Source organism: Pinus tabuliformis, chromosome 1_1 (assembly GCF_031772625.1).
Source record: "Pinus tabuliformis cultivar Carrire ecotype Pingquan chromosome 1_1, CPIR1, whole genome shotgun sequence".
In the NCBI taxonomy this organism is placed as follows: Eukaryota; Viridiplantae; Streptophyta; class Pinopsida; order Pinales; family Pinaceae; genus Pinus; species Pinus tabuliformis.
The window spans coordinates 67,352,595-67,370,817 of NC_142297.1; the positions used below are offsets into that span (position 1 = coordinate 67,352,595).

At 38.3% G+C, this 18,223-nt stretch overlaps 1 protein-coding gene across 1 annotated transcript in view; it reads right to left on the minus strand.

Moving 5' to 3' along the window:
* Positions 1 to 1,835: 1,835 nt before the first annotated feature.
* LOC149211600 (uncharacterized) overlaps positions 1,836 to 18,223 on the minus strand; it is a 61,098-nt gene continuing 44,710 nt past the window's right edge. The window contains exons 3-10 of the mRNA XM_089390465.1: positions 4,028 to 4,093; positions 3,482 to 3,911; positions 3,253 to 3,386; positions 3,053 to 3,169; positions 2,802 to 2,924; positions 2,602 to 2,676; positions 2,295 to 2,411; positions 1,836 to 2,168 (exon numbers count right to left, since the gene is read on the minus strand). Of these exons, the coding sequence (XP_089246591.1) occupies positions 1,965 to 2,168; positions 2,295 to 2,411; positions 2,602 to 2,676; positions 2,802 to 2,924; positions 3,053 to 3,169; positions 3,253 to 3,386; positions 3,482 to 3,911; positions 4,028 to 4,093 (1,266 nt within the window). The 3' untranslated portion in view covers positions 1,836 to 1,964. The remainder of the gene's footprint in view (positions 2,169 to 2,294; positions 2,412 to 2,601; positions 2,677 to 2,801; positions 2,925 to 3,052; positions 3,170 to 3,252; positions 3,387 to 3,481; positions 3,912 to 4,027; positions 4,094 to 18,223) is intronic.

Here is an 18,223-nt window from a genome sequence, read left to right on the forward strand (position 1 = left end):
GTTTGCACTAGATGTATTGATTTCAGTGTAGATGTTGATTTATAATATATTTTATTTCTTTCACTAGATGCATTGATTTCCATGTAGATATTGATTTCTAATCCTATATGATTGCTTGCATCAGATGAATTGATTTCAGTGTAGATTTTCTTTTCGAATCGTATTTGATTGCTTGCATTAGATGCATTGATTTTAGTGTAGATGTTGTTTTCTGATTTGATGTAACTCGACGTATGATGGTACATTAATTTTAAAGTGATTGGATTAAGAGTGTGATTGATTTTAATGTAAGCATAAAAATATTAATGACAATGTGCATTGATTTTTTTGTTATAGTAATTCAACCTATTAATATTGGAGAGAAAGAGAGAAAAGTAAGATGTTTACTACAATAGCTTGAGATAAAGATTTGAATGGTTTATGATTTCAAGTACACTTTTGATATAATCGATATTAAAATATGGCAAATGTAACCAGGGTGGTAATAAGAATAGTAGAATATAATAGTTGATATTGATCCCAATGAAGACTATTTGCAATTGACTACATTCTCATTATTCATATTGTCTACCATTCAACACTATTACATTGTTAGATCACATTCAAATTTTTTATTTCATCAATTTTCATAATTAAAGTTATTAACAATATCTATCATGTCAACAGATTGAGTTACCTGAAGAAATTTAAAATTAAAACTACTCTTTAACATATATTTAGTAATACGTGGAGGGACACCATTAAGAATTAATTACTTGTCAAATATTGTGATACCTAAAGTTAAATGAAAATGATGTGCAATATCAATCGTTGTGCAAGATATTGACAAAATTGTCTTCCTTCTTCATCACCAACTAATTACTAATAGATAATTACATATACATAGAAATATAACACAAAAACTGTAACATTCACAAACTTTACCATCCAAATCCAAACACATAAACACAAACCACTCAAAGCATCCAAACACATAGACACACAAAGCACTCAAAACATCCAAACACAAACATACAAACCATTCAAGGAAAGCAACATAGACTAAATTAAAGAACACAATTATATGGTCATGTAAGGCAAAGAAAACATAATGTAAATTTCAAAGTATGGAGTTTATCTTAAACATATACATAATTACGATAATATAAAAATATGATATTGTTTCCCTGAGCTGGAACGAGCATACATATGTCTAACTTGGGATCTATCATGCGCTGAGTGGGATCAAATCCCTCGAGGTGCAAACCTTTCTTTAAATTCTACACTCCAAAAAGAAGGTTTGCACCTAAAGGAAATTGATCTTTCTAGTGCATGATAGATCCGGAGTTAGATGGATCTAGGTTGGTTTTACAGTCGAGTATGAGAGTGATGTGTAAGTATCTTTGTGCTAACCCTAGAGTTGACATGTGTACTATTAAAATAAAAATAAAATATTCCTTAAATGAAAAATCAATGTAAGTTATAATAAAAAAAAACAAAAATCAATATGTTATGCTTGTTTAGTTAGTTTTCTATATGACGTAATATAATTTCATGTAATTATAAGTAAAAAAAATTGTACAATATATTTAATGTTATGTAATCTATATAACACTCAAAAATACAATTTTAACAATGAAAAATTACACATTATATTTTGACTCTAAAAAAGGTTCACTAGAATTCTTTAAAGATTCCAATATAAAATGAATCTAGTTTATAAAGAATTCCAATATAAAAATGTGATTTGAATAGAGTATTGATTTGCTTTTCATTTCACATGCAGAATACAAATAGTTGAGTTGATATCAAATATGACCTTCAAAAATCAAATGAAATATTTATAAGAAGGGAAACTTATAAAACATTTAATAATTAATTATTAAAAAACTAAAAATATAAATGAATATTTTTGGTATTGTATTGTGTATGGTTAGGATTTAAAAGAGAATCTCCCATGTGAGGACCATATTATTGGGTAGGATTCAACCAAATTTGTAACATGACTTAAAATGTGTTTTCTCACCAAATTGCTCAGGACTTAAAAGCAAACCTTCGATTTTATGAAGATAGTCTTTTAAGCTATCTTCCGGACTTAAAACACAATTTCCCGTCTTAATCGCATCATCCATGTCCATAGGTACTGTGTCGTCAGCACTTTGACCATTTCGAGTATCAGGATTGTGAACCTACAAAACAGAAGTTAAAAAAACCTATCAGCACAGAAAATAGGCGTTGGATACACAGAAAAAACGCATTTTATTGACGTAAAGAATATGTTGAGGACTTAAAAGAAGATTTTCTATGAAACGTACATATTCTTCAGCCGGATTCGGCCAATTTAGACCAATATCGTCCAGAGTCCGATTTGGCATGTCCAGAAGTATGGTATCGTTAGCACTTTGACCAGTTCGAGTATCAAGATTGTAAACCTACAAAACAGAAATTAAAAAAAACCTATCAGCACAGAAAATAGGCGTTGGATACACAGAAAAAACGCATTTTATTGACGTAAAGAATATGTTGAGAACTTAAAAAAAGATTTTCTATGAAACGAACATATTCTTCAGCCGCATTCGAGCAAATTGGATAACTATGGTCCGGACTTAAAAAACAATTTACCATCTCAGTCACATCATTCATGTACAGTACTGTGTCGTCAGCACTTTGACCATTTCCAGTATCAGGATTGGGAACCTACAAAACAGAAGTTAAAAAACCTATCAGCACAGAAAATAGGCATTGGATACACAGAAAAAACGCATTTTATTGACGTAAAGAATATGTTGAGGACTTAAAAGAAGATTTTCTATGAAACGTACATATTCTTCAGCCGGATTCGACCGATTTAGATCAATATCGTCCAGACTTAAAACCCAATTTGGCATGTCCAGAAGTACGGTATCGTTAGCACTTTGATCATTTCGAGTATCAAGATTGTCAACCTACAAAACACAAGTTAAACAAAACCTATCAGCACAGAAAATAGGCGTTGGATACACAGAAAAAACGCATTTTATTTGACGTAAAGAATACGTTGAGGACTTAAAAGAAGATTTTCTATGAAACGAACATATTCTTCAGCCGCATTCGAGCAAATTGGATAACTATGGTCCGGACTTAAAAAACAATTTTCCATCTCAGTCACATCATTAGCACTTTGATAATTTCCAGTATCAGGATTGTCAACCTACAAAACAAAAGTTAAAAAAACACCTCAGTTTAAACACACACACAGAAAAACGCTTTTTATTGACTTATGAATGTGGTTACATTGAGTGGAGGGGACGTCGTCAGTAAATTATCACAGCAAGAATAACCACTCTCCTTTGGTGCATGCAAACCCCAACACAAGTTACACCAGGAAGGTGGACCACCGTCCTTTTGTCCTTTGTTGATTTCTCTACCTAAATGAGAGACACGAGGATCATATGAATGAGATTTCTGTAGGGACTTGGACAATTTCCAATTTCAGTAATATGGGCAAAAAGCGATTGCTCACCAGAATCCATGTCAAACGTTTCCCTCTCGGGACCATTTCCAGTGTCACTAATACAAGATTGACCAGCCTCCTTTTTTCCTTTAGAGTTGTTGGCTTGTGGACCTAAATCACCCACATTGGGTAGAGGGCATTCACATTCGAACCCCTCCAGAATAGAATTCAACCAAAACAGAAGATTCTGATCTTGGTCGTGCAAACGGTTACACAAGTTCCTCAGCGAACGATGAAGAGTCTCGTCATGTGGGTACCAACTGTAACAGAAGTTACACCAGTAAGGTTGAGCCTCCTCTTCCCCGTTAGAATTGTAGGTTTCGGCAGCTGAATGAGAGATATGAAGATCATATGAATGAGTTTCCTGTAGGGACTTTGGACAATTTGCAACTTCAGTAACATGGTCAAAGTGCCTTTGCTCACCAGGTCGGTTATCAACCTACAACACCCATGCTAAAACAAATCGATGAGTTTAAACACATACGGAAAAGAGGCATTGGATACAAAAGAAAGCATTGAGATTGGATGGAGTTTGGACTCATTGTCATCATGGACCTTTGCATCGATTTTGGTTGTTCCTCGTGCTTGACTGCATTTCTTTGAAACTGTACATATAGAAACCTGCGGATTTTATATGGAATAAAATTTTATTTAGATTTTGGAACTCCACCTGGATTATATTAATTCAAATTGAAAATAAATTGAATTCGAAAATGATAGTATAAAAAGATTATAAAAAAGAACCTTCAAAACATAAGCAACTCTAAAATGTAATAATTAATAGAGACAGGAATAATCATCCTTCATCATTGAGTTATATTTATACAAATTAAATTAATTGTAATCTTGTCTTATTTTTACGGACAATAATTAATGACATATTTCCATTATAATGTGATTCTATTTATACAAATTAAATTAAATGTAATCTTGTCATATTTTTACGGACAATAATTAATGACATATTTCCATTATAATGTGATTTTATAGAATGTTTGCTCATTATTATAATTATAATTAATTATACACTAATTCAATTTATGTTGTTTTTGTTTCTACATTTCCTACCGTTATACTTGCAAGTGGAGATAAATGGAAAATGCCCAAACTTGATGTATTTGTTGAATCTTTCATTAGTAAGCATGATAAACAAGATGGGTTCATTAAAGTCTTCAAATACACATGCACTTGCCATGCATGAAAAAAGAAATTCCAACTCGAAACCAAATCCACAATCGAAAGGAAAATGAAAGGAACAAGATCCATATCCAAGAAAGGGAGGAAATCTAAAACCTCCACATGACTCCTCTAGTTCCAAGGGTAAGAAGGGAAAGAAAGGAAACACCAAATGTCCTTATTCAAAAAGAGGTTGTCATCCTGAATCCTCTTGCATGTAGAAGACTATTGATCTGGTGTCAATGACTCTTCAACAGAATAATCTTGCTCATCACATTCCGTAAAGTGCCAAGAAGGAGATGGAGGAAATACCATCAGAAACAAGGGGTAATGGTCATGCTTCTATTTCTCTTCATTCTACACTGCAAGAATGGATCATCTATTCAGGAGCTTCGCATCATATGGCTTCTTCAAAGGGATCATTTTCCTCTCTACAAGCATACTCAGGACCTCCTATTCTCATGCAAGACAATTTTGTAGTTAATGCAACTAGACAAGAAAGAGTGCAGTTTGTAGATGGAAGTTTTGAGAATATCTTCCATATTTTAAGGCTTTCTATGAATCTTCTTGTTTTAGTGTATCAGACGATGCACACTGGCACTAGATGGAAAGTGAAATTTACCCCAGATTCTATGAACATTTATGATATGCAAACCAATTTAAAGATTTCATCTCGCAAGGTAAATGATCAATCTCATCTATATATATTTTATGAATTTGTTCCTCACTCAGGTTATATTTTGGTACTTATGCATGAAAGTGAAGAAAGTAGGATTTGGCATGAGAGATTTGGATGCTTGAATTTAATATATGTTTAATGACTTAGCAAGCAAGGTATGGTTAAAGGACTCTTGACCATTGAATTTTCAAATGGTGTTTGTAATGGATGTTCTCTTGGAAAGCATTTGCAAGACACGTACGAGAAGTGTCATGCATGGAGAGCCTCTTCACCTTTGGAACTTGTACACAGTGATCTCATGGGTCTATTTCCAGTAACTTCAATTAGAAAAGCAAGATATGCATTTTCATTTATAGATGATTACATGAGATTCACTTGGGTTAACTTCATGAAACTCAAGTTTGAAGTTTTTCAATATCTAAATATTTTCAAAGCACATGTGGAAAATTAGACTCGAAAACACATCATGATCCTCTATATAGATAATGGGAAGGAATATTTCAACAAAGATATCCAAAATATTTGTAATGAAGTAGGTATACAGTTCCTTACACTCGGCATCAAAATGAGGTGGTCAAGAGGAAGAATATATATTTGAAAGAGATGGCCAGTTGCATGTTGCATGCAAGATCTCTTCCATAAAAATTGTGTGTTGAAGTTATTAATTGTGCCTCATATGTCAAAAAAAAAATATCCTCATAAATTTGTTACTTGGAAAACACCTTTTCTAGCTTGGAGTGGCATGGCATGCAACCTGAAGTCAGTCAATTCTGCATTTTTAGATCTCAAGCATGGGCTCGCATTCGTAAAGATAAGAGAAAGGTTTGGAGCCTTAGATCAAGGAATGCATGTTTGTTGGATATTCTGATGAATTCAGAGGGTCGATATTTCTTGATATCAATAGTAAATAGCTCTTTATCGAAAGGAGTGTTAGGTTTGAAGAAGATGCATTGCATGCACCACCAAATGAACCTGTTACAAAGCTACCCTCTCCACTAGTTGATGAGTATGCAAATGATACTTCATATTAGAATTTTGATCTAGATGAGACTTTTCCTGCGACACTTATTGGACCACTAGTTGTTGAACATCGAGATAATATTTTCTCATGCAGTTCGGAAGATTCTCGACGAGCTTCAACACAAAAGTGTCACAACATGAGTGATCTCTTAGATGATCCTTCCATTATGCCTCAATTTGAGGAAGCCACACAAACACTCTTAGCTATAGAGCCATACATCCCAATGCACACTTATATGATGAATGCATTTGATTCATAGACTTGTGCAAAATAAGATAGCCATCTATTGAAGGTACTGGAAATCTATCAACTAGGGGGTCTCCCTGATGTGAAGTCTCAATTAGACCTCACACCATTTGGAGTAGGAGCCCCGTCTAGAGTATTGGCCCGACTACCATGTATTGTTGCAGATTTTTCGTGGCTACAAAGTTCAGCACAAGAGAATAATACATAGGTATCTTTGGATTAGTAAGTGAGTATGATTTGTGAAATGTTCAGTTGCAAAATGTATCAAGGTCCCTCTACCGAAAGGGGAGAGAAAAGTGGGTCCTTTAAAGACAAGTAATAGTACTAATATAAAAAAGGCACATGAGAACATACATAAGAATAAATTGATGATCGACCAGTGGAATAGTTCGCAAGGAAGGAACGATTGTTAAAGCAAATACAACACACTTTTAACAAGACAAGTACCAAAGCCACAGAAATAGTTCAATTTCCTTAGTACAAATAAGAAACAACATACATCGCAAACATTCAAGGAACAATATTACAATGCTCATGACATATAAATGAAAGTGTATCGGCTCAATGATCTTCTCGATTAAGTAAAATTTCCAAGATACATCAAGACAATGAACACCACTAGTCCTAATAGTGGAGCATTAGAGCAATCGCTTGCTCCTCCAAAACAACTATCTTCCTCTCTAATGCCTAGTAGGAGTAGCCAAGGTGAAAAGTCCTTTCCATGTACAATGAGGGTGTATATATAACAAATGGGGTGATCATTCACCTCCCATGTAACTCTTGGACTACCCTCATGGTTGTTTGACTTCTCTATGACCTTTTAACTCCCACATGACTTTTCACATTACATGGATAACTCATGAACTTCTACTTTACATTACATTTTACAATATATAATTTACATAATCCACAAATGATGTGCCACATGATGACTCATGAGAGATATTCTTTGTTCTTCATATCCACCCTCCAAAGGGTTGTCAACGAGATGGAGCCTTCATGCGGTCCTAATCTTCGATCTTATGTCACAATTTGGTGCTCCTTGGTCTTCAGCCCGATGATCATCTTATCTCCTTAACTCCATTTATGTCTTCTAGCAAGGTCCTCCTCTCCTTTTCCTCCATCATCATCTTCTCATGATAAGACAAAGTACTTGCAACTGAAAACCATTCATGAGAAGCCAACATTAGTCCTAAAAACCATTCATGAGAAGCCAACATGAGTCCTGAAAACCCCTAACCTAACATATTTCATGAACTCACCTGTTAGAGATGGAACTCGTGACTCGTTGAATCATTGGATAAGGGGATTGCATAGTTCTAGAGGCCAAGGTTCGAGACAAAGGCTTGATACTGCGCAATGCACAATTCGATATGGCTAGGTTCAAGAGATTGTGTAGTTGAGGGAGTGAAGAGCTCAAGGTAGGGGCTTGAGGCTTGAAGATGCCCACTGCGTGGTTTTGGAATGACAGAGGCCAAGATATTGTGTAGTTGAGGTACTCAAGGACTCATTCTGGAGTCTTGAGCCTTGATACTGTGCAATGCATAGTTGAGGGAGGCCTGGGTAGAGGGATTACACAGTTGAGGGACTTAAGGGCTCAGGCTAGAGGCTTGAGCCTTGAGTTTTCCCACTACACAGTTCTGGGAGGCAGGGAGACCAAGTGATTGAGCAATTATGCAGTTCAGGAGATCAAGGCTAAGGCTTGAGGCTACGCAATCCATAGTTTAGGCTGGGCTGGGGAGAAAGATTGTGTAGTTCTAGATCTCAAGGATTGGGCTTGAGCACTAAAATTACACAGTGCACAGTTATATAAGGGAGAGACTACACATTACAAAGTGCCAAGGGACAAGGATGCTTCTTGAGGGCTAAGACTACATGATGCACAGTTCAGGCTAGGCAGAATGAGGCTGAGTGGCCTGGTCAAGGAGTTTTCCCAGTTGGACTAAGTGTTGGATCAGTGAGCTGAAGATGAGTAAAAGAGAGACTCTGAGAATTATCACACACTTAGATCACTTGATGATACAACAAGGAACACTCAAAACATATGAACAACATACCTTCCTCAATGCAGCAACTTTGCAATGTCTCCTACCAAGTGCTACACTAAAGATGCACTTTGCGACGACAGTGACGACATGTTGTAGTTGCTACAAAACCCTCCAGAATGTTTTCCTGTACCCAATTTTGGATCCTTCCTTGATCGTTTTGGTCATTGTCACAAACTTTGAAATTCATTTCATTTGTTTTCTTAGAGTCTTGTGTTCCCCTTTGCAACATGGGCAAAGTGTCATCTTTTAGCATGTTGATTGTCATATCATGTGTATAAGCCCATTCTGGTGCACCTAAGAGGTCATGTTTGTGCAAATGAGTTGTTCTAACCTTGTAAGTACCCAACACACTCATTTCCAAAGCTTTGACATTGTCATACAATTGTCTTCACAGTCGCCGCAAAGTATATCTTTGGTGTTGCACTTATCGTAACTTGTCGTAAAGCTATCGCATGGAGGGAAATGCTTTGTTCATGTGCTCGAATGATAAATGTTGTCGTCTCATCAAACATTATAAGTGTGTGATTATAGTCAAAGTTCATCACCATTCACACCAATCTCACTGATCCCACACTTAGCCATTTTCAGAAAAACTTCCTGACCGGGAAACGTAGCTTCACCAAGCCTCCCTTGAAATGTGCACTACGCAAGCTTAGTCCTCTAGCTGTGACCTTGTTGCTTGGCACTATGCAATGCGCAGTTTGTGCCTCTGAGGATTATTTCACTGCAAAATTTGTGTGCCCAAGCCCTAACCTTCACCTCCAGAATTACACAGTCATTCCTCCCGGCCTGACCTCCTTTGCACACTACGCAATCACAAACCTTAAGCTCATCCCCTAATTCCTTGAAATGCACAGCGACATAGTAGCCTTGCCTCCCTTATCCCTTAGAACTACACAACATGTTCTCTAAGTTCTCATTCCCTCATCCTATTCCACTAGCTTCCAAAACTGCGCAGTCTTGTCCCCCAACCCAACTTAAATTGCGTAGTTTGCAACCTCAAGAATCAAGCTCATTCCTTGAGCCCTTGAAATGCGTAGATCTGCAGCAACGTTTCCCCCCTTGACTCCCAGAACTGTGCAATGAGCTCTCCTAATGCCCATCCCTTTAGCCTATGCCATTGGCTTCAGAAAATATGCAACATGTCCCTCGCTCAAAATTATTGATAAATGGAAACAAGAAGTTCTAGTTTAATTTTTCCTTGAATTTAAAATGTGAATTAAAATCGAATTATATTCTCATAGCAACTTGTAAATAGTTAATTAAGTTTAATTGACTTAGTTATCTTAGGAATTTCGAGTTGGAAGTCTTTCTGTAGTCATGTATGTGTGATACCTAAATTTTAGGGGTCCAGGATGACTTTATTTGAGTTGTAATTAGATAACACATTTTTACTAAGTTATGGAGAGTTAAACTAGGTTTAACTATTGGACGAACTAATAGAGGTCTAGTAGTGAGTTGGTGCACTTGTGCATGCTCAATGCTACTCCAGCTAACTGAAGATTTTCTCATGAGAAACTCATGCATGTTAGTTCAGAGGAAGACCCAGTTGAGACTAGAGTGTAAGAACAGTGTACTATCAGTTGTATGATTTTCAGATTTGTACAGATCATGCATGAAATTAGAGAATGGCCTAGTTTTGGATTGCATAGTTATGGAGGAAGTATTTCCCAATTAAATATGGCCTAATCCTCACAGGAATTGCACAAAGAAATAGTGGCTTGGCAAGCAACAGAATTGTCTAAGTCTTAGCCAAAGCGGGCTTGTGAAGCAGAGTATGATCATACTTGTGCAGGAATTGTTCTAGTGAGAACGAGCTTTATATTTTCACTCAGATTTCTAATTAATGCAATATAGATAGTCAGGGGTTTGATCAGTGGCTTTCCCCAGAGAAATATTGTGTTATGTGTCATTTATTATCTTCCTCTTGTTGATTATTGTTTTCATCGATCTATTGGTTTCTGTTGTTAAAGAGTAGAGTAGATTCTTGTCTTGTGTTTTAGTACATTACATGAGTTTTGAATCTACAAGAAAATATACATCGTATCAGAACTGAAGACAATATACTAGAGGAGATTTCAAGTTTGGAGTTACAGGTCAAATTCGAATTTGCAATTCATACTTTGTGAACGGAAATTGGCTTTCTGCGGTTTAAGACTCAAGTCTGCCTTGGAAGGAAACTCAAATTACATAGCCTAGAAGGACAGGATGGAAGCAGTGCTAGAAGATAATGGCCTCAAGGAATTCATTGATCAAGAAATATGCTTAGAATCTAGCCAAATGGAAGAGGTGTGTGGTGAAGGTGAAGCAGATAATCCTTGAGGGAGTTCGAAACCACATTGTCTCGAGTGTCCATGGGAAGGAAAAGTTGTATGCTATGTGGAAAGAGTTAAAAGACCTGTTTTAGAACAACAATGACCATAGGCAGTTGGGAATAAATGACAAACTTCAAAAAATCAAGATGGAGAAGGGCGAGACCATTTTGAAATACTTGACCAAGTTCACTCACTGTCGTGATAATCTTGGAAGTGTTGGAATAATCATTGCCGAGGATGATATGGTGAGCCTAGCTCTTTTAGGACTCCTCAAGAGTTGGCATAGTTATCAGGACTCTATCAATGGGAGGGAGAAGCTGCTAGATTGGGAACGATTGTAGTCAGATTTGGTGTAGGAAGAGATCAAGAGGAACACCATAGATGGTTCCTCATCAAAGACTGATGATGAGAAAAACTTTTCCTTAGCGGGTAAGGCATAGAAGAGAAAAGGGAAGACGTCCCATTTCAAATTAGATTCTTGTCATGGAGGAAAGAAGAAAGACACGTCAAAGTTAAGTTCTTTCATTGTCATGAGCTGGGACATTTTGCTACCAATTGTCTGCTCAAGAAGTCCAAGAAGAATTCCTCAAGAGGAGCGTCGGGTCAAGCTCTTGCCTCTCAATTCACATTGGACTTTACCCTGGTTGCACACATGGTGTCATCAATGATGGGTAGTGTATGATACCTAGACAGTGGAGCTTCATTCCACATGAATGGTGACAAGGATTTGTTCAGTGACTGGAGGAGAAGGATCTCCATATGCATATCGAGATGGGTGACGACGGGAGGGATAGTTCTACTAGATTGGGCATGGTTACTTTTCAGAGGGAGCGGGGTGCTCCTCTTAGCTTGAGAGATGTTATGTATGTTCCTGGGTTGAAGAAGAACTTGATATCGGTCGCCATGTTGGAGGATATAGGCTATGATGTGGTATTTAGCAAAGTAAAGGCGTTCCTTCGACACATAGCCACGGGTAAGGTAAAGAAGATATGGTTTCCAGTTAAGAATCTCCATAAGTTGGAGGTAGAGGATTTTACTGCTTTGAGCATGAAAGCAGGGATGGTGCAGAGCCGAGGCATTAGCGAGTTGTGGCACATGCGGTTGGGTCACTTGCGTCATGGGGCTTTGAAAATCATGCAACAGATTTCTATCGGTCTTCCCAAAGGTATGCTAAAGCAAGTTGATCCATGCAAGGGGTGTACTTTGGGAAAATACACGAAGGCTTCATTTCACGACAGAGTCAGTCGAACAAAGGCGATTCTAGAGCGAGTCCATTCAGATGTGTGTGGACCATTCTTGATAGCATCCACGACCAAACCCAAGTATTATGATATCTTTGTTGATGATTTTTCTTTTAAATGTTGGATATTTTTCATGAAAAGGAAAGATCAAACTTTTGCAAAGTTCTGTGAATTTAAAGCATTCGTCGAGAAATAGTATGGCAAGAAGGTTAAATCTTTGAGGAGTGATAATGGTGGTGAGTATGTCTCAAATGAGTTTAATAGCTTCTGTGTGGCAGAAGCGATTAAACAGGAGTTGACGGCACACCATAATCCACAACAGAATGGGGTGACTGAAAGGACGAACAAAAGCACCATAGGGGTAGCAGAGGCGATGTTGCATGATCCGGGATTACCACTACACTTGTAGGCTAAGGCATGCAGCCCAAATTTTTATTTACAGAACAGAAGCCCGCTTAAAATACTTGGGATGAAGACACTAGAGGAGGATTTCTCTGGTAAGAGACCAGATGTTGGTCACTTCAGGATTTTTTGGTCATCAGTATATTTCCATGTGACCAAAGATGCACGAAAGAATCTTGAGCCAACAACATAGTTGGGGATATTTGTGGGGTACACTGAGACACCTCACAACTATCGAGTATACCTGCTAACTAGCAAGATGACAGTGGTTCACCGGGATTTCAGATTCGATGAGGAGAAGGCCATGCGATGTTCCCTTGAGAGGGAGATTCAACTACATGCAATTGAGGATCTTTTATCTTGTAATATTGAGGAGCCTCAGATTGATATGGAGCATCCACATGCAGAGGATCCAAGAGTGGAGACATCCACTTAGGCAGAGTCTTTTAGATATGGGAGAAAGCACCCCAGAGAGGCTGACATGTTGTTGCATGATGCGAGAGAGAATGTGGGAGTACCCACATCAGAGCTTAGGTAGAGGAGGTCACTTCAGAGGTACAATGTATACGTGGATCCTATGAGTGGATGTGTTGAGATAGATCCCTATTCCTTTGAGGAGGTAGTGCAACAACCCGTTTGGGTTGATTCCATGGTGGAGGAGTATGACTCCATAGTTTGTAACAGTGTTTGGGATGTCGTCCCAAGACCGATAGACAAGTTAGTGGTGAGATTGTTGGCTTTACAAGGTAAAGCAAGTTGTAGATGGTAGTGTGGAGAAGCATAAGGCCAAGTTTGTCGCCCATGGCCTTTCACAGGTAGAAAGGATTGACTATGATGAGACCTTTGCTCCTACTGCTAGATACTCATTGATCAAATCCATATTGGCACTATCAATGTAGATGGGTTGGGAGATACATCATATGGATGTAAAGACAACCTTCTTTAATGGCATGATTGAGGAAGTGGTGTACATAGAGAAGCCTGAAGGTTTTCAGACATTTGATCATGAGTCACATGCATGCCGACACAAGAGAGCATTGTATGGGTTGAGTCAAGCATCTTGGGCTTGGTATACCAGGATCGATAACTACTTCACCGGGTTGGGCTTCACCACAAGTGAAGCAGATGCGAACATGTACCACATAGTGGTGGAAGGTAATTTTTTTATCATTGTTTTATATGTTGACGATTTGATCTTGACAGGTGATGATAAGTTGATCAAGTTTTGCAAGGAGGATCTTGCAAGAGAGTTTGAGATGAAGGACTTGGGGCTCATTCATTACTTTCTAGGCATGGAAGTATGCCAAGGTGATGGGGAATTGTTCGTGTGTCAAGGAAAGTATGCCAATGAGATACTGAGGAGGTTCTGCATGGAGAGAAGCAAGCCCATGAAGACTCCTCTTGCAGGTAACTAGAGGAAGGAAGATGCTACTTCGGGTAAAGTAGTGGAAGCTACTATTTAAAGGAAGATTCTGGGTTCACTCATAAATGTGATATACAATTAACCATCTTAGTCAAGTGATGGTTAGGCCTACCAAGTTGTATTGGAAGAAGGAAAATCATGTGTTGAGATACCTCATAGGCACTACTCAGTACGGATTGTGGTACAAATGGATAGAGGGAGTGAAGCTTCAAGGCTTCACCGATGCAGGTTGGGTAGGGAGTCCATCCGACCGGAAGAGCACATCAAGAGGGATCTTCAATATTGGCTCAGTCATTGTTTCCTGGTACAGCAAGAAACAGAGATCGATTGCACTCAGTTCGGTAGAGGTGGAGTACATGGCCACAAGTCAGTCAGCATGTGAAGCCATCTAGAAGAGGAAGGTTCTGGTTGGTTTGTTTGGTAAGAAAATGGATCCGACTGTGATTTACTATGATCATCAGAGTTGTATCAAACTCCATGAAAATCCATTTTTTATGATCAGTCCAAGCATATTGATATCTGATATCATCATCTTCGAGATTGTGTATTAAAGAGGATTATTTTGTTGGACTATGTTCCCACAAAGGAGAAACATGCTGACATTTTGACAAAGGCATTGTCAAGATGTAAATTCGAGTTTCACATAGACAGGATCAAGGTAGCTGATAATTCCTTTCTTGTTGAGAGTGATTATTGAGAAATGGCAAGAAGAAATTCTAGCTTAATTTAGCCTTGAATTTAAACTGTGAATTAAAATCAAATTCTATTCTCATAGCAACTTGTAAATAGTTAATTAAGTTTAATTGACTTAATCACCTTAGGAATTTCAAGTTGGAAGTATTTCTATAGTCATGTATGTTTGATCCATAAATTTTAGGAGTTGAGGATGAGTTTATTTGACTTGTAATTAGATAAATCAGTTTGACTAAGCTATAGACAGTTAAACTAGTTCTAATTGTTAGAGGAAGTGGTAGAGGTCTAGTAGTGAGTTGGTGCACTGGTGCATCCTCATTGCTACTCCAACTAATTGAAGATTCACTCATGAGAAAAATATGCATGTTAGTTCATAGGAAAACCTAGTTGAGATTAGAGTGCAATGACAATGTAGTATTAGTTGTATGATTTTCTGAGTTGTACAGATCATGCATGCAATCAGAGAATGACCTAGTTTTGGATTTCACAATTATGGAGAAAGGATTTCGCAATTAAATATGGGCTAATCCTCACATGCATTGCGCAAGGAAATAGGGGCTTTGGAGGTAGCAGAATTGGCTAAGTGTTCGCTAGAGCGAGCTTGTGAGGCAGAGAGTTGATCATACTTGTGCAAGAATTTTTCTAGTGAGAAAAAGATTTGTGTTTTCACTCAGATTTATGATTAATGCAATATAAATAGTCGTGGTTTTGAGCAGTGGTTTTCCCCAGCGAAATATTGTGTTATGTGTAATTTATTATCTTCCTCTTATTGATTATTTTTTCATCGGTCTATTGGTTTTCGTTGTTAAAGAGTACGGTAGATTCTTGTCTTGTGTTTTAGTACATTACATGAGCTGTGAATCTACAGGAAAATCTTAAAAAAAATTCACCTAACTATTGGAACTGTGCACTGCGCAGTCACTGAGTCCCTCTTCCCAATGTGTCACTTATTTCGGGCTCATTTGGTGGATCAGAATGCATCATCTCAGATTAGGAGGTTTTTAGATTGATTGTTGGGTTGTGTTATATTCTTTCCATGACTAACTGACGTAGTTAACCGGGGGGTTAGAAGGGGGGCAGAGCCCCCCCATTCATTGCGACGATTGTGTAGCCGGGGGGAGGGTCACAGGGGTTTTGAGGGGTGCAGGTAACCCCACTCTATGGGGTCCAGGGGCAGTGCCCTGGAAAATTTTGGTTTTGGACCCTATGTTAGGTTGGGCGGACCTACCTATGGTTTTGTGCATGATTTTCGCACATGGTTTTGGACGCGATGGTTTTCGGTCCATGGTATTGGATGCTTCGACATGTATAAATATGTATTGTAACATTGAAAGGAACACAATGAAAAATCAAGCTGGTAGTCCTGGTTTTGGGATCCAGGGGAAAATCTCTGTGTATATGTGTTTTATGCGTTATGCTTTCGCATTGTTTATTTTCTGTGTTTTAGAATTCATATGCAGGTAATTTTTGTACGGGGTTAAAACCTACATTTGGTATCAGAGCTATTTTGACTTCAAGGGGAAGCCTTTGTTGCTGAGGGGTTTTGCTCGGGCCTGTGGTAGACCCTGTTTAGTGGTAGATCTGCGAGATCGATTCTGGTGGTGAAAGAAGATGGCGAGCAGTGTAAAGATAGAGATTAGGAAATTTAATGGTCAGAGTTTTGAGTTGTAGAAACTCAAGATGGAGGATCTGTTGGTGGATAAAGATCAGTGGATCGCGGTAGATCCGGGTACTAAACCAACGAGAGTGTCTGATGAAGAATGGAAGAAGTTGGATCGGAAGGCAAAGAGCACAATACGATTGTGAGTCTTAGATTCAGTATTGCTAAATGTATAGGGGAAGCTACAGCGAAGGCTTTGTGGGACAAGTTAGGGACTTTGTAACAATCTAAGTCTCTGGTGAATAAACTATTCCTACGGAAAAGTTGTATAGCCTAAGGATGAAAGATGGAGACTCGGTGATAGAGCATCTGAATGCGTTTAACACTATGGTAAGTCAGTTATCGTTTGTTGATATCAAAATTTCGTATGAAGATAAGTGCATTAGTTTGTTGTGTTCTCTACCAGATTCGTGGGATAGTCTGGTTATTGCAATAGGTAGCAACGCAACTGCCTTGTAGTTTGATGAAATAGACTCATCCTTGCTGACAGAGGAGATGAGATGAAAAAGTATGGAGAGCCAGAATGGTGATGCCTTGTCTGTACGAGGATGGTCCCAGAACAGAAACAAAAAATAAGTCATCGAGTGGGAGATCTAAATCTAGAGGGAGATCTAAAACTCTAGGAAAACATGTAAAGGTGGTGTGCTGGAAATGCGGAAAGGAAGGGCACTACAAAAGGGACTGTAAATCTAAAGCTCCTAACAAAGGAAAGGGATCTAATGATGCTCCTTTTGCATAGGCGAAAACCACCTCAGAGGAAGGTGGGGATGTGTACTTGGCTTCTTCAAGTACACATGTAGATCATGAGGCATGGTTGATTGACTCAGGTGCATCCTTTCACTTCACTCCCCATAGAGAGTGGTTCTGCGAGTATGAGAAATACGATGGTGGTGATGTCTTCTTAGGGGATGATAGGAAGGCTAGAATCATTGGTCGCGGAAAAGTAAAGTTGAAGTTACAAGGTGGAAGGGTTAGAACACTTCTGGGTGTTCTACATATTCCTGCATTGGCTAGAAATCTGATTTCTATAAGCAAGCTAGATGATGCAGGTGTAAAAACAGTGTTTGAGAAGGATACCTGCAAGATGGTTCGGGGAGCACTAGTATTGATGCGGGGAGTTCAGATTGGAACTCTGTACAAGCTGCAAAGTAGCACTGTTGTTGATGGGTGCAACAGTTATGTGGTTCCTGAAAGTGGAACAGAAAATCTAGTGGTCTTTGGAGAGAAGACCATGTTGTGGCATCAAAGGCTTGGACATATTGGAGAGAAGGGCCTTCAAATACTTCATGGTAAAGGTATGGTAGAAGGTATGAGTAATAGCTCTTTGGATTTTGATTTCTATGAAAATTGTGTATATGGGAAGCAGAATTGGGTGAGTTTGCCCTCTGGTGGTAAGAGGACGAAACATATATTAGAGCTTGTGCACAGTGATGTGTTTGGACCTGTGAAGGTTCCATCACTGGGTAAGTCTGTGTACTATGTATCATTTATAGATGACTTCTCAAGGAATACATGGATATGTTTCCTTAAGAAAAAATTTGAAGTCTTTGACAGGTTTAAAGAATTTAAGGCTCCGGTGGAAAACCAGGCAGAGAAGAAGATAAAGGTGTTGAGGACAGATAACGGTGGAGAGTTTTGCAGTAAGGAATTTGAAGAATTCTATAAGAAGTGTGGTATAGCACGACAGAAGACTACTCCATATACACTTCAGCAAAATGGAGTTGCAGAAAGAATGAACAAGACGTTGATGGAAAGGGCAAGAAGCATGCTCAGTGGTGTCGAGTTAGGACAGGAATTCTGGGCAGAGGCGATGGAGAGAGCATGTTACCTGGTCAACAGATCACCTT